Genomic DNA, 24480 nt, shown 5'->3' on the forward strand with positions numbered 1-24480 from the left:
ATACGCAACATCCTACATACTCAGCCGGCTGCAGGAAACCAGCTGCCAAGTGGTGGGAACTCTCCTTGCATTTTTGATTCCCCCCGCCTCGGTCTTAAAGCCGAGGGAAGAGTTACCCCAAAAAAGGGAGGCTCGCGTACATGCACGTTTTATGATGAGGGAATAGACAGCTACTACTACTGTTTGTGTATGCCCTTCTGCAGACGTCAGGCCGGCTGGCTGAGAGCTGACGAGGCTGCGACAACGATGACGATACGACGATACATGCAATATTCATGCATAAACTCGGTGCTTTTACTCCAACTCGTCCCTTATATATATGGCACGTAGCGCGTATACATGAACCAGTTATGCATGACGTTTTTGATGATTATGACGATGCAGTCTGTGGGGGTGTTAACGGACGGCCCGCGGTGGCATTCTACGTGGCAAGCTGAGCTTTGCTCATCCTGCTTTTCCCCCTTTCTCACAATGATGGAGGGTGCGGGCGCGGGGGAAGCGCTGCAGATTTTTAGATGAATTGTGATATATCATTGGTAAAGGTGCTTGATATAGCGTGCGGCACTTTTTTTTTTTCTTGCGTCTTGGAGGGTGTCTATTTGTTTCTTGTGTTTCCGTCACTTTCATGCTTTGGGGGGGGGGGGGGGGGGGGGGTGATGACTCCGTGATCTTGCTTTGTTGTTTGATCGTGTGTCTGCTATTTACTGGTTGATTTTGCTTTGGGCTTAGGAGGTCCACAGGACGACGTGGTCGGATATCTGATGCATACATGTACTCTGTATATACTATTACTAGATCATCGTGGCAATACACGTTTGGAGATTTCTGCCAAAGGCGTCCATCTATCATGGTACATGGTTGCGTTGTATGTCGATTAAAGACTTGGACGAGCGATTTAGCCATTTCAACCAAGTGGATTTCGGCTGTCATTGCTTTGGTATCATGGCTTTGTGATTTACAACAATTGTGGGTTACAGCACTCCCATCCTGGAGCTGAGAGCAAAGCCTCCGCCTCCATTCTAAGCTTCATTCTCCCCAGAGCGGAGAATTAGATGTGGCAAGTTTCTCCAGAGGGAAAAAAGAAATAAGTAGCCCAGCTTTTTTGCTAACAGACAAGGTGTGGCGGTGGCTTGCGAGATGGGCACCAAAGCTTGGGGAGCGGGAGCTACGAAGGGGTAGCAAACAGACCGTTGGCTGGTTGATGCTTTGGCTTTGTGGGAGAAGAGCTATGGCTACTTGGTTTGACGCTTAAGGGGCGTGTGCAGCTGCATTGGCATTGTTGTGGTGGCACAGTCAGATATCGTAAAAGCCCATGGCGTTAAGCTTGCGGTTGGCGTTTTTTCTGCTTTGTTTACTTGTCTCCTTTTTTGTTGAGGAGGTGTTGTCAATTGGGGATAGTAAGAAAGTTTGTTTGTGATGGCGTGGATATTAAGGTTTTTTGGCGTTGTGGCAAGACAAAAGAGAGAAAAGGGGGGTTTAGGGGACTGAAGGTCTGGAATACGCCATGGCGCTGAGTTTTGGAGGCTTTTTCCTGTTTGAAGGGGATAGATGCTAGGGGAATTTGGAATGTAGATCTGCTAGATCGTACTTTTAGGGCTTAGAGAGAGAGGCTTTCTCAAAGTGCCGGTGTAAGTCACGTTGAGGCTCGGCCAACTTTAAGACGAGACGGCAGATGTAGCACCTTTGACTTGAGATACAGTTGAGTGGATCTCGCATGAATTGGGTAAACACTGATGGACGGGTTAAGCTCAATTGGAATTGTTGGCCAATTGGCTAAATTGAAAGTGCTGTAGCACAAGACTCAGTTTATGCATGTAGTTTTAGCACGATTGTCCAAGAGCTCCTATAACGGAGTGCCTAAACTCGTCTGTTATGGAGCAAACTTGCAGTAACACGCTCGTTTCAAACAAAGTCTGTCAAGCAAAAATCATGCACCCCCTCCCTCCCCTCTAATCTTGCAGGATCAATTAACATATGACATGCTAGGTAGGTAACAAACTCCACGGAAAACATGTCACGGATGCAAAGCAGACCAAGTTTGCAAGGGTTTTCGGAAACAAAAGGCGAGAAATGTCAAAGAACTCCATCCGCAGAGCACAGCTTTGAAACAAAAGAGCCAGGGACCCTGAGAGGAGAGAACGAATCGGAAGAGCGCCTAAACTCGGAAGAGCCGGTCGCGCCCGGCTCACACCACCGATCGTAAGATTATCAGGGATCTGCGGCAGATGGAAGGCGGGAAGGAAGGAAATAGAGAGGACAGAACGAAAATCCAGAGCAAAGTTTGTTATTGCGAGTGCCGAGTAGGGCTGGTCCCCTGGGAAGAAAGAGGCGCATGTTTGATTTGATTTCTTATGCTCAACTGATTCTGTGGTGCCAGAGACGGGAGATGACGGAAGAGATGACCCGGAAGGCGATGGACACGGCAATGGAGAATTTCAAATAATGTTCTTTTTGCTAATATCTTACATAATGTCCATGTCATATTCCTAGTGATACTTATGGGAAGATCTGCTTAGGGCTGTGGTGGCAACGGGACGACAGCCGATGGACGATCAATGTTCTATTGCAGTAAAGACAGCTTCAATTAGAAAGTTTGCCACGCCCAACAGCTTTGCACAGCGACAGCCGAACCGCGGAGGCGGCAGAGGCCGCGCCACGAAAAGTCTTTGCGCTCAACCTTGATTTGCTACCAGAGGGGTGTTTATGGCGTCGACTAACATATTTGGCGACAGCCTCAATGGCGTTGGTAGCGAGAAGAGGCACAACCAGCCCCAAGACGGAGTATTGTGAGCGCCCAGTTACGGAGTATTACAATCTGGCTAAGAGGCGTATGGTTAAAACTGCTGTTGGCTTGAGTTTCGATGGCTTCGGTCCCTGTAGTTAGCTGATCCCGAAGACAAGGCACCGGAAAGAAGGAGAATTAACAACGTCCAGTGTCCAACACGGATCCGAGATTGCCCTCTGCCGATGTGTTGCATCGACGATTGAAGAATAGCACGACAAAGAGGGAAATTACGGTTCTTGGTCAATGCCATTGGGGGGAAACACATCATGGAACCACAAATTTGCCACATCATACGACAAAGGAGCCATAAACAGCATCCACAGTTCTTTTTTTTTTTTTTTTTTGGTGCAAGGGGCGAATATGGCGAAAAAGTGGATTATGGCAGCGAGCCGCAGCACCACAATTCGGGGTGTGTTTTATCTCGTCGAAAGAAACTCAATGCACGTGGGTGAAAAAAAGAGACAAAGGAGTAGAAGATGGTTTATGGATTATGGATAGCAATTGAGGGTTCACGATGGGTCAGGACATGAATTGCTCGCTTGTTTAATATTTCCTTCTTTTTTTAACCCCCACCGAATACGGAACTGCTAGCATTAGAAAGAAAGAGAAGCGAGAAGAGAAAATTTTCACAGACGGCCATGCACGCACTTGTCTCACATCATGTCGCAACTTGTTGGCAACGCATCGACAGAAATCTCACTCAGGCAGTCAGCCCTGGATCGAGATTCATGTCGATCCGCTTGTCAGCCCAGCTCAGCCCAGCTTAGGGGCTAAAAGCAAAGGAGTAGGGGAAATAAGAAGAGAATTTTTTTTTTTTTCCCTACTCCTTTGTTAGCGTCGGGGAGAGCTTTCTCCAGCTTTGGGCTTGGTGTAGCAATTAGACCATGGCACTATCTTCCCCTAACGCCCTGCTAAGAAAAAAAAAGTTGGGAAACAGTCCATGGGGGTTCACATTCCGCATAGCTCAGCTGCGGCTGGTAGTGCGGTAGAGGAGAGTTGATTGCCATTCAAGGGACGGGATAGGAGGCACGTGTGGTGGTTTGAAAGTCAAGAGTCAACAGAAGTCAGCAATGGCAGTCAGTACCCAGTATTGTGGCAGCAAAAGTGCCAATCGACGTCATGCCAACTCCATGTACCTCTATGCCCCGACCAGCTATCTCATACATACCAGATAATAGTGCAATGCAATTCCTGTACATCATGGCCAACGGATTCACCGTGGTTGAATCAGACAGAGATAGGGAGAGATAAACCCCCTGGAGAAGAAGAAAAAAGACACCCTCCCCGTCACATCGCAATGCTGGCAACTGCAAATCTTTGAATCTCCAGTCCAGTCCATTCCGGGCTCCCCATAGTGGCCCTGTATCCACTTCCCGGCCAGCCGCAGCAGGAAGACGCTTCCGGACGGTGATGGAGCCAGACACGAACAAAGACAGACAGCAGGTGTCCAGGGGTTGCTGTATTTTGCAGGCAATAGTGCTTTTGTTCGTGGGGCCGACGTGCGCCGATGCCGATGAGTTGGCAGCCTGCTACAGTATGTGCTGTGCTCTTCCAACATGTCTTGCATGAGGATGGGAGAAAATTTTTCATTCGTATCTTGTCTTTAGAGTTTCTGATGCTGATGCGATGCATGTTACCGTGCAATTCCATTACGTACACGGAGAGGGAATGCTGAGTTCACACAGTATTTTCATGGTGCCTGTAACGTTGAGTTTGTGTTTTCAACAAACTGAGACACAGCTGCTACCTTGACACTGCCGGCAGGACTCCTTTCATAAGACTTGTGCCCATCGAAACTAGGTCCATGTCGCCGGCAATGCGACGCTGTGGCTCTTGCGATGCTACGGCAGATACGCTCTGGGCCTGTAATCGACATTGGATGCAACAGCGCATTGGCATCCAGCCTCCCTTGCCTGGTTTCTCTTTGGGCAGCCAGAGTCGGTCCGCAGGCGTCCAAGATCTGATGGGCTGCCTGATGATTGTCGCTTCTGCACAAGTTGCAAGCATCTTACTGTACTATAACTCATCCCCCTAGCCTGACCAGTCCAAAACAAAGGAAAGCCACTCCGGCAAAAGGTCTCTTTGCATGACCACCGCAGCTGCAACAGGGGCACACACAGACCACTTGACGCGGCCAAATGAACTGGCTGGATTTGGTATCATCATTATTATTAGCAGCAGATGGTTGGATTAGTATGCAGGCTGTATTATTATCTAGAGCACACCTCATATGTACGAGTACGAGGAACGAAGAGAGAGGGAAAAGGCGTCTGAAACACCGACTGCACCCCCATTTTGCCTTGCCTCGCCTTGCCTGCCTTGCTGCATCGGCCATGTCCGTCCCGCTCTCATTCGAGACACAAAAGAAAAAAAGAAGAGGCAAGAGAACGACTCAATTGAACTGAAAAAAATCAGATTTCGTCACCGAACCGTGCTCGTTGTATGTGCACAGACAGCCAAGGTCCATGTATACCTTAGTACTGAATGACGCATCTACAGTTCCCATTAGTACTGCTGTCCTACCTGTCCTTGTATAAAAACAAGATGCACATTAAAGGAAGAACAGGGACAACGCAGGCCAATTGAGCTAGAGCAAACGCTAGAATAAGAGAGAAGTAGTACGACAAGAAAAAGATGATTTTTATATTTAGCAAAAGAAAATTCAGGATTTCTGCAGGCTATTCCTTCAAGGATGATGGTAATTTATTGCTATTTTGCCACTCACACCAGGCAAGAGCACCAACACCCTCATCCGGGCAAAAACACCAACCATCTCACGCCCCCCAATGTAGCTCCTCTCCCTAGAAAAGCAGCAAAGATAAAAAAAAATCACAAATGTTAAATAAAAATAAATTCAAGTCCCGATTCACATCCCCGCCATACTAGGTATCAAGACGCTCAAGTCCCCGCCGGTCAGGCACGGCTACCGTAGGCAGTGGCCCATCCGCCCGTATCCTCTTTGCCGCCGATCCATACTACAGGCGACTAACTCTCTCCCTTTGTTCATCTGGCCATCGTCGATCTGGGACGCAATCGAGAAAAAAGTTTTAAAAAAAACCGAGGCCAAATGACACCAACATTGGGCTGCAATTTTTTTTTCCTCCTAGTGTTTTCGATTTGCCCATGATGATTGATGTCTCTGAAAGCCTCATGTTCCACTTAGTACCTTGCATCAAGGGCAGCGCAGCAAAGTGACTTTAATGCTACTACCGTAACCACCAATTGCCCACCGTTGTGTAATGAAAGTCAAAGTACAAGACCCTTTTTTTCCTTTTTTTGGTGTAACACAGCATGGCACTACGGCCTACCCACTTTGCTTCATTCTGGATATGCATTGCGTATATGAGTTTTGCCAAAGAATACGGCTAGGCAAGGCGAATAGGTAATACTAGCCTGCACAGCAGAAATTCGGCCATGGCCCGCGTCCATGTCGTGATTCAGGCCAGTCACAGCGCTTTGGGCCCCATTGGCCGTCATCCCATCCTAGCCGTCTCTTCTTATGCGTACACACTTTGGTGCTCGCTCACATACCGCAAAGTCTATCCGATGTCGCAGTCTGACTGCTCACCAGCGACTTTCGCCACCGGCAGCTGGGCCAGGGCCCGGGCCAGATTCACCCAGTCCAGTCCAATCCAAGGCGCCAATTGCATCACGTACGAGACAGGAAAAGATGGTGTTTTGACCAAAGTCTTAGACAGGGTTGTCCTATTCATTGATGATGCAAAGCATGTTTAGCTAGAGCTATCCAATTCCTAAACCCATCCCCATCACTGGCCTCGTTTACGGCCATTCATAGTTTCCTATTTTTCCTCTCCCTCCTCTTGGTCCTTTTTTTTTCCAAAGCAAGTAAAATCCCATAGACGGGGCGGCTTTGCAGCACGCCGACTGCCTTAATCTGCGCCATCATTCTTGATATGATCCTGAAATCTTGGTCTGCGCCGCTGATCATGTCCCAAATATCGTTATGTGTTTCCACCCAGCACCCAAATGTGTTTCCCTCTGTGCCATGCTATCAATAAATCAAGTGTGATATCAAGTCTTCCGCCCATTCTTTGTGGTGTATTGTGGTATACAGATGCCCGCAGTGGGATCCCATTGATAGTCCAAAATCAATCCGTGATAAAACTCCGTAGACAAAAGAAAAGATAAAAAAGAGGTCGATGTGGAGAAGACAGTGCGCTCAATTAAATAAACAAAGAGGCAAAAAAGTGCTTTTGGGGGTATGCGGTGCTCCATGTAATGTCCCGTCTTGATACAGCTGAAGGAAACAACCCAAGGAAATGAAAAAAGTGTTTGTTAAACAAGAAAAGAAGTGCAAAAGCAAAGTTGGTTTCGTTGTGTCATTCCATATTGTGTTTGTATGAGTTGAGTTGCGTAATGGTGGATGTTGTGTGTATGTGTGTTTGGGTATATATGTATGAGTCGGTGATTATTTAGTATGATCGCCTGCGTTGCAGCCTGACCTGCTCGAATGAAACGGCGTATGCTCGCAGTTCCATGCGTGCCTTGTCTGACAGTTGGCTGGCTTCGGCGGTGGATGATACGCTCTCCATGGAGCAGAGGCTGCTGTGTGAGCTCGAGGGAGTGAGGCTTCGTGCGGACAGAGGCGACGTCTCCGAGCTGTAGCTGCCAAAGGAGGAGGATGGCTGCGGTGTTGAGCCGTAGGGCCGTGCCTGGTTGAAGTCGTAGGCGGGCGGCAGGTAGAACTTGGCGGGAGCAGGTCGGCTGGAGAAGGAAGAGGCGGGCGAGAAGCCTGGTGAGCTGGCTCGCGAGCTGGGAGTAGAAGAAGGAGTCTTTTCGAAGTCGGCCATCTTGCAGGCTTCAGAGCAGTAGGCCTCGCCGTCGATCTGGACTTGTCGGTCGCAGGAGAGGCAGAATTCGTGGGTCCACATGTCGAGGGACATTGTGATGGTTTGTGTGTTGGTGTTGATGGTGGGGGAGGAGTCACAGTTGTATGTGAGTCGAGATAAGTTGAGAGTAGTAGAGAGTGGATGAAGAGTGGTTATTATAACAAGTAGTAGTCGAAAGCCTTTGCAATGTGTTCAAGGAGAGAGCAAAGGTCGGAGAAGAAGTTGAAGTTGACAAGAAGCAGTGGAGAGGATCTGATGAAGCGAGGAGGGCAACGGGATGCATATGTACTTTCTGGGGATGGAGGGCCTCAGACGGGCAGAGGTACCTTCGTACCAGTGGTGTGTGCGTGGGCAGGCAAGTGGTGTGGACGAGGATGAGAGGGCGGTGGAAAGTGGGCAGTGGTCAGTGGGCAGTTGGTGGGGAAGGATACATGAGACGAGGTACCGGCGGTGGGCGTGGCGTTAGCAGAGCAGCAGCAGTTAGCGGCAAGCGCAGGGGCCCCACCAGCCCCAAAAAGCTGAAAGAGATGGGAAGATGGAAAGAAGGCAGGAAATTGAGTGCGAATGGCTCTTGCAGAACAAGGTCAAAGATAGGATTATGACAGACAGCCGCTATTGAAGTGTCTGCACGCCCCCCTATGCAGCTGGCGACGGTGACAGCAATTATTTCTTGAAATAGTAGCAGATTGAGTGCAGATGAATATAGGTGCTGCTGCCTCACGTATACAGTACTAGACCTGCAGGGCCCGCCGTACCTGCCTGGCCAACTTTTGGAGGGAGGGTACCTACTTTACTTACGTATCTCCTACGTACATCGTAGGCACGGCTCTTTGTGCATCATCTGCTGCTCGTACGAAGCACCGGCTCAGGAGCCTGCACCAGCGTCGCATCCAGCCTAGCGCACAGCGGTCCATTGCCCTGTACGCGGTGGGGCCCTCAAGATTGAAAGGGAGTGCGCGAAACGCTCAGCACTCGAGCACGAGCATGCGGGGCCCTTGCCTTGGGGGTGTGTCATGGCCTGGCCTTTCTCTTGTCTTGTCTTGGGCTTGGGTTGGCCATTTCATCTTCATATCTGCTGCTGCAGGGCATGGGCGGCGGGGCTCCAGGAGATGCGTGATACCCAGCAATATTATGCTCGACGGGGGGGCGTGTTCCAACGGGCGAGGACATGCCATGCGAGATGGTGGTGGCTGAATTTTTTTTTTCTGTCCTCGCGCACCGCCTGGGTGTGGCTTGTCTCGCTCTTGTCCTTGTCCTGCATACCTTCAAGGCTTGTGCTCTGCCAGAAAATTTTTATGCTGCCTGCTAGCCGGCACAAGGTTTTTTGCGCAGCTTCGCTCTAGGCGGCCGGGCAGGTCCGTTGACAGCCTGGGCCAGCCGTGGCGCCCTCTAGAGAAGGGCGTTCGCAGCTCTAATTGAAATTCAAAATCAGCAGAAAATCAAATCATTCCACAGCCCAGCTGCGACAGCCGTAGCGGCAGGCCTAAATTGCGCCAGAACCTTAGGGCATTGCGGGAGTGGTCCCCCAGAATTTGATTTTCCTTGGGTGGTTCATTTTTTTTTTTTTCTTCCTCTTGGCGCTGGTTTCGCTAGCTCCAGCCTGCTACGCGCCACAACATTCGACCATGATGCGATGCCGTGCCTGGGCGAGGTGACTCAAGAGAGCCGGCCGGAGTCGGGGCGCTCGCTTGTGGGCAGATTGGCTCTCACCAACATGGTGGGCTGTTTTTTGCCCCTTGGGCAGCAGACATGGGGGATGGACGACGCGGAGCAAGAAAGAGCACGATTGAAGAAAAACTTTTCGACCGCACGGATTATCGTGTTGCATGGAGGCCAATCTCTGCCAAGTATGGTGACGGAAGCTCAATGCCCCAGGGGTGCCATCTGTGTCACCGGGGCAGACAAACGCTGTGTCGCTGGATGAAGCGTTGTGTGAGCGCAAATGGGCCATTACGTTCAACTACGGGGAGAGAGCGCCAGACGGGGCCAATGAGCCCGTCTCCCAGGCTGCCCCTCCTTGTGTGCCACCGTCGACCCCTCTGTATCGCCCGCTGGAAACTGCTCCCAGGCCCTTCTGGCCCTCCTGCACAGCGCTGGAAACAGAAGGGGCTACAGACGCTGTGCGACGCAGCCTGAGTCGTCAACAAACTCAATTGCATGCATGTCACTGTGGTTGTGCAACAAGACTAAAGCGCGTGTAAGACGAGCAGACAAGCATCTAAGTTTGTAAGAGAAAAAAAAAAAAAAAAAAAAAAAAAAAAAACAGAAAAAAAAAATTCGCATTGGCCATCAAAAAGAAAACTTGTGGAAATCCCATGGAACGCAGATTTTCTTCATCAATTGGCTTGGGACACATGGCAGACACCTCAAGTAAGGGATCATCAGACGAAAGTACCAGAGCAGCCATGATCAGCCAGCCAATGCTTCCAAGAGGCCCTTTGTGCAGGGCATCTTCCGAGACCGAACCCCCCTCCCTCGAGTTTGCTCCCAAGCCCAATCCAATTCCCCTTTTCGCCCAAAGACGCCCTCAACGGCGAGCGCTCTTACTTGTACAAGAGCTGAGAGCAAGGACTGCAGCCCAAGATGATCTTCCTCGACCCCTGGAAGCTTCTATGGGGGAAATGAGATGCGACGCAAGCGTGCTTGGTGCCTTAGGCCAAAAAATGACAGCATTGCAGCGGGAGCGAAGTTGAAGCGGGTCCTGGTGCTGGATTACGCAACTGTAGCAGGGCCCTTGATGGGGGAGCTAGGCGGCATCTGGCTAGTCGCCCGCATTCTTGTGCTCCATCGATCATCCCCCCTTTGACTAAACTCCTATTGATACAGGATATCGACGTTATACAAGAGTATCGTCGAAATGCCAGCCAAAGTGATGTACGGTGATATACGGTGATATACCATCTACGTGCTACATGCCTGCCCATCGCACGCAACGGCGCATTCCTCTCAAGGCAGTACCGGGAGCTGATCAGAGCTGATCCATCATCGAAAAGTCGCTCGTCTGTCGTATTTCGCATCTTCTGAGAGCTCCAAAACCGCCGTCATGTGGACTTTTTTGTGGTAATGGCCCCTTTGCTCTTTTTTTTGTCCCAGCAAAAAGAACGCAGCGGGTGACACCACAACGGGTGATCGCACACACATGTGCGATACGGAGCAATGTAGGAGGGGGACCAGCTGTCGATACAAGTGATGATGGTGTCTCCTTAGTCATGGCACAGCGACGCTTCGTTCATGTTGATAGCGCTATCCTGGCTGGCGAGCTGCACAAGCTACAATATGCGGAATGGTGCCATTGGATTTTGGCGCAAGGACGGAATGGCGCCAGGATCGTGATCATCCAAGACTGCCGTCAAAATGAACAGAAAGACGGACACATAAAGGCCACACCACATTAGGTGCAGATTCCACTGCAAAGTATGGATGGACTACGGTACCAGCTCTCAGATCGTCGCACGGCATCTGCTGGGCTCATACGTGCCACAGCCCTCGAACAAGTTACGCCTGGGATGCTCCGGATATTACCACTGTCTATCTGCTCCATACCGCAACGACCAGCGGCTGAGTGGGTAGCATTCGCTAGTGATAGTGCACGATACAGGTGCTATCAAACTGCTGCTACTAGCTGCTGTAGTATTGCTACCTCGCACATACAGTAGATATTGCTGCTACTGCACAGCTTGGCTTCGTGTTGCTGCCCTTCAGTCCTCGGACATGACCGCCCCAACGGCTCACGCGGATGCCTTCGACGCACCCTCTTCCGGAAGCTGTTCTTTTGTCACAGCAGCCGCCGTGGCTCAAACAGGCAGAGAGGCGAAGAAGAAAAAAGAGGCCGCGGATGAAAAGCACCATCTTCGAGGTTCGTAGCGTAGGACTCAGTTGGGGACTAGGACACCAGTCAACCTTTTCTCTTCCCCCTTGTTGATGCAGTACGACGCCCAGACTACTGTGTGCACCTAGCCGACATCTACCTGAGGCGGCGCACTTGGATCATGATGCTTATTGGCCATGGCCAGCCATGGCGAGGCGGCAGTACGGTGATCATCCTCTCAGATCTGCCTCGATAGGGCGACTATCAACACTAGCGAGGCCTTGGCCGCTCCTTTCTCCAAGGATGGAGGACGCCAGCCGTCTCTCCAATGCCTTTCGGCTGCGATATTGATGCTACTGGTACTGCAGCGTTTTGTGCTAGCAGCTGGCTGCATCGACACAATCGCCTGCAAAGGCCGTTGGTGAGGAGTATGGAGCAAGGCCATGTGGTCCAGCCTGGGCTGCTATCAAGGGACAGTGTGGGGACGATGGGAGAACTATGCCATTTCGGATTTCACTTGCATCCGGGGGGCTTGGGCCTGCACCGGATTGGTGCATGGCGGCCGCTGCTAAGAGGACAAGGGGACCATGATTAGCCGCTGGCAGCCAACATCACCACCATTGCTCTGCCTGCCCACCACCGCTGCCACCACCCAGGCAGATTTCGAACTCACGGTCCGTCATTATTTGCCTCCTCAGTGTTTCCAGCGCTGCTACACAAGGCGAGAGAGATGAACGACGACGCACTAGGCTGCTTGGCGAGCGTTGGAGAAAGCGCCCTAAGGGGTCCATCCCTCTCCGCATCACCTGATAAGGTGAATGGCTGTCTGTCCGGCCGTGGTAGCCCAAGGAACCTGCTTTTAGCTCGAGAATTTTGCATGCGAGGCCCGCAGAGGACGCAACTGCAGATGCGCGCTCCAAAGCTGCTTGTCGCAAAGCTCGAGGATTAGTGCAGGAGTACTTGCAGCGGGGACCACATACCTCACCTTGCTGTATACAAACAAGTCCTGCTGATGATCATCAAATCAAACTTGCTCGCCGCATCTCCCGAGTCGTCGGCAGCCGTGAAGGGAAATTATCAGGGAATCTCCGGATCACCCAGATCGGTGCTAGTCGTTGTAGTGCCAATAGAAGCAATACGATGCTTTCCTAGCCGACTTTATTAGTCCATCGCCTGTGGACAAGTCATCGGTGGACACATGGCTTCCTTTCTACTTCTACATTTCTACTCAATGGGTAACTATCCGTCAACAAACGGGTCCCTGTGAATTTACGTGGCAGGTGGATCAAGAGGCCCAGACCAAGAGGGCCCTCGCTTACAAGCAAGGTACCCTCTTGCGACTGCGTGCGTGCATTTCATTTGGCATGCCGTGGCAGGTTCCCCGGGGCTTGATGTGGAGAGCTTCCTGCGGGCTGCGGACGCTAGCTTTCCATATTGTACAGTACGGCTTTGCAATTAGGGGATTTCTTTTCTCTTTCGTTTCTTGGGGAAGTGGTCCCCTTGGCGCTCGGTAAAGATAATGGGGGCTTTTCTGGAGCATTGCAGAGAACTTGCAGGACGCAGTCGCATTCCGTGGCCCGCGCGAACTGGCTTGGAGGCAGTCAGTGTACAAGTATGTAGGTACTACTAGTGCTCCATGCTACTCGTGCTTTAGAGGCATCGTCATGCTGGCAGGCAGACAGGCGGCCTGGTTGATGTGAGACGATCTACATACTGCTACACCAAGGGACCTCGCAGATAGGTACTGGTGTGAAGTAGGTGGCTGGCTGCCTTGCACGGGAGCATGGCGGCCGCGAACCTTTTGCGTCCAATGACGACGATGGCTTCGTGTTGCGAGACAACCACTACCTCTGAGAAATGCTCCGTGAGGGGTCGTCCGTCAGGCTGTCGCGGGTATCAAGAAAAAGAAACGTGGTGAAAAGGGAGTGATGGGCAAGCGTGAGGGCGGTTGAAAGGAAGCTTGGCGTGTAAAAGTGCATGCACACTCTGTTCTCCTTGTGAGAGCAATCAACGGTAGCCGGGTAGCATGTTTGAGGTTCCATCATCCGGCCGCTCTGAAGCAATCCATTGAGTGGAAATCCTGCCATCCCAACAGCTGTCTAGAGGCGGGAAGTGCTGCCATTGTCGCCAGGAGCGGAGAGAGTCTTGGTGCTCCCAGACGAGTGGAGAACCAACCCCATCTTTTGCCAGGAGACATCAATCCAACCCCACGATAATCTAAGCTGCAGATGATATCACTTTGGACCCTCAACCAGATGGTTGACCTCCTGTTCGCAGCCATGCTGCACACACACGCAGTACAGGTCTCTTGGGTCATGCCATTGTGCATCATTGCCTGCAGCACGCGCACTCGATTCCGGAACGGGAAATAAATCGCCAGCAAAGGGTCTTTTCCAACGAATGATGCAATCTGGTCGTATTCAGACCCGAGGCACTGCGTTACCCTGTAATGAGCCAAAAGAGTGGCCAATCCTTCCATGAGGAAAATACAATAAACCAGGTTGTCTGTGCAACAAAGCACACTGTCTTGTTTTCACGGGAATTTGAGATCAAGCTCTCCAAGCGTAATAGCCACGCATTTCCACTTCCAGGGGGGGTTCTGTGTGGGAATATTCCGAGTTTGTCATGACCCCATTTCCCCAAATTTCACATCCGACAAACGCAACAGGCTTACATATACAGCACCGCCTAGTCATGTAGTATGAATATACCTACTCATCGAATTACCACCACCTCCCTATCCAAAAGGACCGCTAATGCACCCAGGATATCGACCCGAGGATGACATGACAGCATTTGTGGGAGATGAGCGACAACCGATACGCTACTGGGGCTATCCATCGTCCCTTGCTGCTTGGTGTCGTGTGCATCAAATGAGCGTTAGGCGGGCTCGGTCGCTGGAACATGCCGACTCGGGAGCTGGTCCCCCTTCCCAGCGGGCGCAAAAACGAGACTGGCGGACGAGGCCCTGAGGTAGGCAGAGCTATCAATTATTCATCTTACGGACCATTGCCTAAATAGCAATGCTTGGCATTGCCATTTAAGTACATGTTCTATTTTAACAAAACGGGAATGCCATGGGAGATACGGGCGCCATTGTCTGCGCGGCACACAGGCCAGACCTGAGGTCTTTGACATCGTCCACTCTCGCAATTCTACTACTCGTACGACTCATATGTGTATACTGCTAGTGATTGAATCACAGCCCTAACCAGGGGCATTCGAAACGGGCGTATGAACTGTTTCAGCCCTGGTTGATCATGGCCGGCTCCAGTCGTCAGATTCACCACTGCCGTGAGTGTACGGTAGGTGGACCAGTTCTTCTCCATACCAGTTTGCCAGTGTCTGTCCACAGGCGGCGACATGTGGTACCAGCTTGAATTTGTCTTATCCACCGAGAGCACGTCATTTCCAAAAGCGCGCGCACGGGCGATGACATTTATTTTCCCTCGTGTTGTCTTCCCAGCGGGCTGGTTCAATACAATACGATATATGTGTGTTCCCAGCACGGCGGTCACGGCCATGCGCCTTGCCGCGATGGCTGATTGGACGTTCCCAGTTGGGATCTGACGGCGGAGACTTTTTCAGTTCCATCTCACTGGTAACTTTTGGAGACCGGCGAGCCGCTGGACGAATGAGCAGTTGGATCTGCGCCTGTACGAGAGATGGGATGCGGATGGCATGCGCTAGAGCGCCGGCGGCGTCAAACGCCATACCCCGTGCTCACGCCCAAATTTCACCTTGGCCAACAGACAGGAGATGAAATGAATTGAGTGCGCGGCTGCTACTCACGCGACTCAGGGCTCAGGGACTTCTTTTTCCTTCTTCTTCTATGACGACTTTAGATTCAGCTTTGAATCATTGTGAAGGGGTCCCACTGTCCCATACAAGCTGGGCGTGGGTTTCTGTCGAGGGCGTACCAGGGCTTCGGGAGAAGGAGAAGAAAAAAGGGCCAAAGGGCACGTGGGTGGACAAAATGACGATTGGAATCTCCCTGATTCGGAGCCAGAGTTGAACCGTTATGGAAATTGCCAGAGCTAACAGGGCGTGGCCTACAGCTTGGACTGAAAGTAGTGGAGAGAGGGAGTGTGTTATTTTGCCCTACTGGACTAAGGAAGGGGACTAGCACCGCTACTGGCATGGTGCGAGAGCGATGGGCTTTTTGAGGCTATCTTGGAGTCACTGTTAGTGAGGGAGCCATTCTTAGCCGAAGATGGGCGGGTGATCGCCCAAAATAGCCACGGGCTTGGATAAGAAGGTATACGAGCAGGTATACGCGGAACTATGGTGGCTAACGGCTTGGCTGACCGCTGTGAAATGATGCGGCGGTCTTTCATGAAAGCCACTGATGGCTGAATGCCAATGTCTATTATACCATGCATGGCATGAGCATTCATGGAGTGCTGCGAATGCTGCAAGTATGGAAGCCGTCAATGCCCATTGTACACATCAGCTTTGCGTTGTTCCGATTCATCGAGTCCAAGCGCTAAACGGTGCCTTGCATTGGCTCGACTGACTCGAGCAGAGACGGTTCGCCAAGCCCAAATTAGAGCTGCTGCACTGACCAGCGTGTGAATGAAGTGAACCAGTGCCATCGTGTTTGAGACGAGTCTCGCCATTCGCTCTCAGCCGTCGACCCGGCTCTCGATCAGATGGATCATCAACTAACGCTGAGGCACGCCCCGAGGCCCGTTGCTGGGAAGTCGCATGATCAATGCAAGTACGCAAGTCTGTAAGTACTACTTTGCGGCTTTGAAAAAAAAAAAAATAGGAAGCTTTTTTACAACTTTCAAGGCTGCATGACTATCGCCACAATCATCACCATTTCAGGAGGCGCTACTCCCACCATTTGATAGAGAATGCATGCCGAATAGTGTACGGTAGGATTTATCGCCTCCGCCTTTCCCTTTCAGAGCGCATCTTTAATTATGTGGTGTTATCTAGCAAAACTACAGGACGCCATCCCCAGAAAGACGCCCTCTCGCCTGTTGTTTCATGCAGCCTCTCCGAGTCAGGTCCCAGAACTAGGACCAAAACGAGATCGAACGAACCAGAAACCCTGCCTTCCCGACCCCCTGGCCAGCCTTTTTCTCTTTTTCTCTCTCTTTCTCTCTCTTCCTGGTTTAAGGATGGTTGAGCTAAGCTATGATGGTTCTAGTTGGCCACTTATAGATTGAACTTGAGAGGCTAAGGAGAATAAAGACTAACGGCCTTTTCTACTTTGTGAGCAAAGACTTGTGTACACGCCCCCTTTTCTTTCTGCGAACTGGTTAGATCCACAGCAAGTTTTGAAAGGGTTCCCACCCTTTCTTCCGTTTTGAACGCTGCTGCGCGCTTTGCACCCAAACTGGGTGGGCTCACCTTTGAGGGCGACGACGATGGATGGACCCTCTCCCCTGAGTCAAAGGCTAAACCGCGACGACATGGCCGTCTTGAAAGATGAGGAAAATGAGACGTCAACAAGGAAAAAAAACCGTTATGGAGCAAAATTGGAGCTGCTTCAGTTTTGAAATGAGTCGTTCTTCTTCTTGTTGTCGCACGTTTTTGACTAAGCAATGCTCATTCGACGAGAGAGTGTTTTAACGACGGGCCTTTGGGGCTGCTACTGATTCGATAGCGAGAAGAAAAAAATTGGTTGAAGCTATTGGCACTTAGGGCTGTCTCGGGCCTGCGGCTTAATAGCGACCGATGTCTTAAGAGTGACGACATCGTCACGATTTCGTTGCTTTTTTTTTTTCTTGCAGTGAACCACCCAAGTTTACTCCGCAGTAGCAGCGCGATCGCCCTTTGGAACGGAGCATGGCATCAAAACCGTCTAGTGCCATCAAATCCCATGAGCAGCGATAGTGGCTACAGGAAATAAATGGCAAAGCTGATCGTCTACCTATCATTTTACATATTCCAAATATCAGCCCTGCGTGCGCGCGCAACGGATCGCCTTGGTGGCTCTAGGCCTTGTTTTGCTGGGCCCCTCCCGACTTGTCTAAGATTTGCTGCTATTCTCGGCTCTGGAGACGGAAGAGAGAGCAAGGTCTAGACATTACGGAGAATGCTAACACTAATAATCATTTTTTTTTTCACGCCCACCGTTAAGAAGACCGTACAGGAATGGAAAAGTGTCTGAAACACGGCCTGATTGGTTACTGGTGATGCCGTGCGCGGTACAATGGCAAGTATCGCTTGAGACGCTAGCTCCGCGTTATGAGCATGCTGGAATTACTACTGCTGAGCTAGGAAAGGCATCAAAATCTTTCTCGGTAAAGCTGCCAAACTACCACCAAAGTATTGTTTGCTGGGTGGGAGGGCGTCTGCGAGAGCTCGTTGGTCGGGGCTCAAATTGGGAGGGGAGCTGCTTCTGGCTGGATCATGGTGGTTTGCGCCTGGTGCCTTGCATGGCCGCTGTCAGAATCTCATTGGCTGGCCCAGCTGCAGGGCGAGATTGCCATGTGGTGAATCTTCGAGCGCTCTCTGGCCCCTCTCGCTCCTCTTTGGTTGGCTGGTTGGGGCTAGAACTGCTGCATCTCGCTGGAGCAGAGCACCAGGACGAACAAGGCAACATGGCAGTGAAGCCACCCGTCGTTGCTGGAGCTAATCTTCGCCTCAACTGCCAAGTCTTGGGCCTCCATCTTCTAAGAGCTCAAGCTCATTTACTAGGTATTTACACGCATGAATCTCAGCGGAGTATACGGGCCATTTGATAAGGTGAAGAAGAAAAGATGGCTACTGGCTGTTGGGTCGCGGGATGCCCGGAAATGGCAAGACCCCTTGCTCACAGCCGAGTGATCCATCCAGGTCTTGAGCCTCCCTTGCAAACATGAGCGAAGCCACGTGCAGATGATGGCGAATCCACCATGGCATCATCAAGCACACGGGTGAGCTGCGACGGCGCAGCGGACGGGCCGGGACTCCTGAGTCGTGTCGGATATCGCTGCTCGAGGAAGCAATAAGTGCGTCTTGGCAGTTGGGAAAAGGAAGCATTCCTCGTACACAACGGCTGTATGATATGTGATAGCTTAACGGTTTGCTGCTAGTATTCCGTCTTTTCCATGCTCGGTGCTCCGGCAGTCACGACGCAAGGGAGAGAGCGGAAAAAAAAGGACAAGAGGGAGAAAGGATGGGGATGCCCAGCTCGAAAGGCGTGTTCCATCGGTCTGGACAGGAAACCCTCCCTTCCTCTGCCATGTCTCGTCCAAAAAGAGAGCGAGCGCGCTCGTTTTCCGCACGCTTCCGCTCTTTTCTACCAAGGCAACTCCGTCGCGCCTTGACTATTCTCGTATAGTAGGCCTATCTGGAGCCGAGCTGGGGTTAAACCATTCTCCCTGGACTCTCAGAGACACAAGAGGGGAGGGGGTCTTGGATGGTCGCCGTCGTGGCTTGAAGAGCCTAGAACTCGGATCGCCCTTGAGGTTGGTTCAGCTCCTGCTCTGCGCGCCTTTTTGGGCGAGTCGAGATTTGGAGAAACGAGTGCTAGGATTTTCGGGGGTGTTTGAGCTGCAAAAGCTGAGATTGTGATAGATCACAATATTTCCCCGCATTCCTGGCCGCGCCAGCCTCTCTCGCTCTCTCTCACTCGCGCCAATATGCTAGTCCTACTCTGTTAGGAGTCAGAAGAAGTATTGGCAGTGCTGCAGCAGGCTTCCATCCCCCTAGTCGTCTCGTCTGTACGGTCTGTGCATAGTCACCGACGATGGAGGCGCCTCTCGCAGCTGTGCACGGCTCGCAGCTTCGAGGGGCGTGGCCTTTGGATCTGGCGAAGGATGATGTTGTCTGGCTCTCTCTATCAGTCCCCCGGCTGGAGGCCAATACGACTCTAGATTCATACATGCCTACATGGCAGTTCGCCGCGATTGCTCCGCACCAGCCTGTGCTTTTCCTGGCCATCAGTTCTCGCCGCTGCACCCCGTATCACTTTGTTTTGTGTGGGTTTCCTGGTCCTCGGCTCGGAGTCCACGATGTTCTCATCTCACCTACATCATGTTTTAAGCTCCCCTTGCGGGCTTCTGCGTCTTCCAACACATGGCTTAGACATTATTGAGACTAGTGGACGGACACCGATAAATCGGGACAAAGCCAAGCCGAGGAAGAAGAAAAAAAGAGCAGCAGCTGGAACCAATGGAGGAAGACGCCCTTTGAGTGAACGGAAAGAAGAGAGAGACGTGCCTAGCGTCGTCGTTGACTAGGCGCCTCGGCACGATGGACGCTTTTGTGAAAGCCTGACGGACTAGGGACATGCTACTGTGTGGGAAAAGTCGTCTTACCAACACCGTTATTACTGCATGAAGCAGGTTCGTTGGATGAAAATTCCCCCTCAGGCAGAGAGCTTGCTTTGATTTCATACCAGAAGACAGTCCGAGGTGGGCTGGACTTTCAGGGTCCGCGGCCTTCGTGCCGTGCCTCCCGCAAAGTGTGCTAACCGACCCACCATTTCAGAACGGCGATTCATGATGCATCGTCACTGTTCGCCTTGGCTTTGTCTGTGAGTCTTGAGGTGAGTGCGGTGTCGATGTGCTGCTCGATATTAAAAAAAAAATGTTTTTCTCGTTTGTGGCCTGCATATCGCGTGTGGCTAGGCAGGCCGTGGGCGCTGATGGAGGGTAGCAATAGCCCTCACACCCTTCTAGTCACCATGTCCCATGTCCCCCTCTGCTCAGAAATCAATAATCTGTCTGTTGCTTCCTGGTGATGTGCATGAAATTGCCTCCCACCCTCGACGAGCAAGGGGCTCCCAAGTGCCGTTATTGGCTGAGCGGCAGACCGGGTGGTGGGCTTTATTTTTCTTTTCTTCTGGTGCTCAAGGTTGACATTGCCGGGAGAAAGAATACATTACATTATCGTATCGTCAAACCTGTCACGTCGCACAAGGGCTTGGTTTGCATGCTCGAGGCGAACTCATGCTATGAAACGGCGAAGCGAGCTGGACCGGGTTTCCATATATGGCGACGACCTGCACAAAGCTGCAAGTGCAAGTGCAGATAGGTACGTGTGTGCAGCAGCATTTCTTTACGTTAGTATTTGATAATTTCAACTGCTTGCTGTGGCAAAGGCCGCGTCAACAGACAAGGCTACAACTCTTGCCTGCTTGATTTCATCTTAGTTTGCCAAATCTACGAGGTTTTGGTGTAAGTGCCAGTAAGCACCGTTCTTTTCCTACAAGCACCCCGTATCTCTGTAATTGCAATCTCCCATCTCATACTGGGGTTTCGGAGGAGAACAGGTAGCTCCATGACTAGACATAATCCGGAGAGATTGATCTACGAGAGGCTGAGCGGCAATCTAGCAAGGGCTTCGTCTTTCCCACCCGTAATGATTGTAGATTTTGTTGCCGTACTTGTATAGCGGTCGATTTTAGCGCGTCGCGAAGACGACCAGACTCTCTGGCCAGTGGATCCCCTTGTTCCATTTCTCTTTCGCACAGAAGTCCAGATTCGGAGTGATGCCCCGAGAGCTGCATGAACTGCCGGGGTGCATGTTATTCAGCAAATCTGAGAGCGCTTGTCCTTTCCGAAAACGCGCATGGAGGGTGTGGAAATGCTGACAAGGCTTAATGAGAGATGAGAGAGAGAGAGCGATAGCAAGGGTCTGGCATGGCAGCCCAGGGGGGCCTTGACTGGCCATGGGGGGGGAGGCCAACTGAAGCGACCTGAAATAAGCCCCTGTCAAAAACTTGCTCTCGTACTGTAGGATTCTGTTGTTGGCTCTATCTTTTCCTATCTCTCTCCTACATGTAAGTAGACGGGTGGCCAAGGACTCATTCAGCCCGTCGTTTTTTCAGGCTTTGCTACGAGCCAGGTCCTAGATTCTAGCATGGCAAGGCACGCCAGATGGTCCAAGTGTCTTTTTTCGACTTTTTTCTTTTTTTACGAGGCATCGAATCGTACGACCTTGTTTGAGCTTGGTCCATGCCTACGTCCAATGGCATCTGAGAGCTGAGAGGAGAGCATGGGGAGGAGGAGATTCTCTACTACCGAGCAGACGATCTGCCTAGCTTCCAAGCTTCCAAGCACTAGTTCAATATTGGAACGACATTTGGGCTGTGACTATCTATCCGAGTGGACTAGATAGCGGATGCCTTATTGGGCCGGCGGACAGAGTATTGGCAAGTCTTTTTCATCTTGTAGCTGTCTCCACGTTGCCGTGGTCTTGATAGGCGGGCTGCAAACGAGCTGAGCAAGATGCCAAGGCTCCAAGACTTGTCGAAAGAGGCTGCTGTCAGAACCCGTCTGTTCGGCGACCACGACGGAACGATACACTCCCCTCCTCGCCTTGCGGTACACTAGCGCTCCTTTTTTTGAACAGATAGCACCACCCCTGAGATGAAAGCACGAAGGATCTGGGCGAATTATACATGCTATCGATGCTCATCGATATGTCACTAACACTAGATTGGGATTTTGGGGCTGAGAAGAAGCTTTAGGGGGGTGAGTTGAGGGGACGAATAGGTGTTCCTGTTGCCTTGTATATGGAATGGCGCTATATACGATTGTGGGTTGGTGATGAGGATGGGCGAGAGATGTGAACGCTTTTGGACGAGGCGTTTGGAGATATTACGCCAGCACTAGCATTTGGTGATTCTCGTGGCGATGTCTTGTGCTTGGCAAGAGGGCTCGGGGGGGCGTGGATGCAAATTACACGTATATCTGGCTTGTGATGGGCTGCCTCTACGATTGGGCCAGCAGATGGGGGGAGAGGTAAGCATGGTTTGAGCCTCAATAGAAGGAACGAATACTGCTAAGTCATGAACTATTGGATATTGAGAATATATTTGGTTATCATTCCGATGTTGATGTTGATGTTTTGTATATCTCACAGAAGCTGCCTTAGCGCCGATATAGAATACAGAGAGTTTCGTTTAAATAAGCATCTTTCTGGCACAGGAGCGGTTTCAAATGATCTCCCTCGGTTGACAACATCCTCTGCACAATGTACAGTCATTATTGACAGGAAAAAAAAAAGACAGAAAAAAATGAAGGATCGTGACGGCGTTGTCCGCGACTACTATTAGCGCCTGTATCTTATCACTTTTTTTTTTTTTTTTTTTGTTCTGAGACACGGGCTAACTGACTACTTGGGCATGAGCGCAGCACGGATTTGGGAAGTCCAAGGAATAAATCGTCCAACGACTAAAAACTAGCGACGGAGTTGTGCGAAGAAAAGGAAAGAGGTAGTAGTATCTGTAGTTGGCAGTGGTCGTTCTGAAGTTTTGGAGATCCCACGCCTCGAGAAATGAGCCTCAACTGGAGACCGCGTGCACCGGAGCCTGATTTGGACGTACTTTGCGAACACAGGGCTGAGTGGGCCGGCCTTGTGAGTTCATTGTTACAAAATCCTCCGGGCGCTGATATCAGATTTTTCTTTTTTTCATTGTCTTTTTTTTTCTCCGCTTGAACCCAAGGCAGCGGTTAGGGCTGCTCCAACAACAACATCAGTAATCAAAGGGATGATACAGAAGAAGAAAAGAAATTTCCATGGCATCAGCAGAGCGCCCGCGCGGGTGATCATCAGCCACTCCGCTAAGGATGCGGTTCTTCCTTGGGAACTAACGTTTGATTAGTGGTCAGAACTGGACACCAGTCTGTTTTGCATTTAACCGTTTAGTCAGAGCACGATGTTACGATCAAATTTTGGAAAAATTAAAGAATGAATCTTGATGTAAATGTAACGATCTCGTATTAGCCTTGGAGAAAAAAAAGGAGAGACGAGGAGACGTCTGTGTGTGTGCACTTTTGTAAAGAGGATGCCAAACAAGAAAATGGCACCGTAGCAGCCAGCATAAGAGCCGGGCGTCGAAAGCTAAAAGTGACAGTTGGGATATCGGCCCGTGAGCTCGTCTGATTTTTCCTTCTCTCGCAGTGTCATAGCTCATGGAAACTTACCAGCGCGGTGGTTTGGGCTTTTTTTGCGAGCGGTTAGTGGTTCCAACAGAATGGATCGTCGTTGGTGGAGAGGAGAGGGGAGGGGTGAGTGAAAATTGAAGCTGCTGGGAGCAAACATTGTTAGTTGGTTGGGCCGGGTTTGATGTGATTCCAGCACGATTGCCTGCTAGCTTGGACGGAACTGCCGCTTCTTCTCTCTCGTCACACACGCCCTCGTCTGTGTATGTACTTGATGTCTAATCGCACATGGCATCATCGCCCAGAATCCTCCATTCCATCGCCAGTCCCGTGTTCAAAGGCGCCTGCGGGCTTCCTCCCTTCCGGGACGCCAAACATGGCAGCTGGGCGAATGAACGCGTGTCCCGGCTGGGTGGATGGACGAGCATGGACGAGGATCCAATCACACGCCGGGGCCCGATGAGGCTATTCGGGACTGCGCCTGTCACGGTACCCTCCCAGTTGTGGGCGGCTTCTGCTTGTTAATTCAAATCAAGCGGGCTTTTCCAGCTGCCAGTAATGTTGCTCTTCTTCTTTGTTCTCTTCTCTCTAGTGCTACATGCACTCGCATCTATGATGTGCATGCATGTACCTAATTGTCTGTTGATGTCAGACGAGATGCCGAGGCGGGTTGCCAAAACTCATCCCGTGTCATACTCTGCCTAAATGCACGTATGGATTCGCAGCTCAAATGGACCTTTCAAAGGTAATCTACTGCTATTAATTACATGTACGGCTATTATACACACGCCCACACCTTGATGGGCGCAAAAGAAAGAAACAGAGAGAAAAGCGATGGATTGACTGGGTCCATCCAGCAAACGGTCCAGAATATCATCCTAAATCTCACCAGGCAGACGGGGATCGGCCCGCCCATTGGCTAGGCCGCGGTTCCATTCCAAGAGAACAGGACAAGTATCTACAAGTAATAGCCTACGGTACCACTCCATCGGGTACAAGGAACAGTCTGTAATTTCTTCTTCTCTATTCTCGCTCATCTGTCACTTATTAGTCTCGGCCTTTTTTTGTCCCCTTTCACAACTGACAATAGTACCTCTGTCTTGTGGCGCCGCTGCCCTGTTTCTAGAAGTCAGCGTCGGCGCCCGTAGAGTGTCTCAATTCCAGGATTCGCAGCGCCACCAAAAGCAAATCAATCATATGTATCTT

The 24480-nt window shown here is 51.0% G+C and overlaps 4 protein-coding genes across 4 annotated transcripts; 3 read left to right on the forward strand and 1 right to left on the reverse strand.

Annotated features, from left to right (window-relative positions):
• Positions 1-7218: 7218 nt before the first annotated feature.
• On the reverse strand, positions 7219-7689 carry TrAtP1_000551 (uncharacterized protein; the record flags this gene model as incomplete). Its single annotated transcript, XM_066110628.1, has 1 exon — positions 7219-7689. The coding sequence occupies one exon, from the start codon at positions 7687-7689 to the stop codon at positions 7219-7221; it is 471 nt and encodes a 156-aa protein (XP_065966700.1).
• Positions 7690-11346: 3657 nt separating this feature from the next.
• Positions 11347-11699, forward strand: TrAtP1_000552 (uncharacterized protein; the record flags this gene model as incomplete). Its single annotated transcript, XM_014091583.1, has 2 exons — positions 11347-11491; positions 11593-11699. 2 exons carry the CDS (start codon positions 11347-11349, stop codon positions 11697-11699), a joined length of 252 nt encoding a protein of 83 aa, XP_013947058.1.
• Positions 11700-17592: 5893 nt separating this feature from the next.
• Positions 17593-18141, forward strand: TrAtP1_000553 (uncharacterized protein; the record flags this gene model as incomplete). Its single annotated transcript, XM_066110629.1, has 1 exon — positions 17593-18141. The coding sequence occupies one exon, from the start codon at positions 17593-17595 to the stop codon at positions 18139-18141; it is 549 nt and encodes a 182-aa protein (XP_065966701.1).
• Positions 18142-19130: 989 nt separating this feature from the next.
• Positions 19131-19478, forward strand: TrAtP1_000554 (uncharacterized protein; the record flags this gene model as incomplete). Its single annotated transcript, XM_014091582.1, has 1 exon — positions 19131-19478. One exon carries the CDS (start codon positions 19131-19133, stop codon positions 19476-19478), a length of 348 nt encoding a protein of 115 aa, XP_013947057.1.
• Positions 19479-24480: the final 5002 nt, after the last annotated feature.

This window comes from Trichoderma atroviride, chromosome 1 (assembly GCF_020647795.1).
Source record: "Trichoderma atroviride chromosome 1, complete sequence".
Lineage (NCBI taxonomy): Eukaryota > Fungi > Ascomycota > Sordariomycetes > Hypocreales > Hypocreaceae > Trichoderma > Trichoderma atroviride.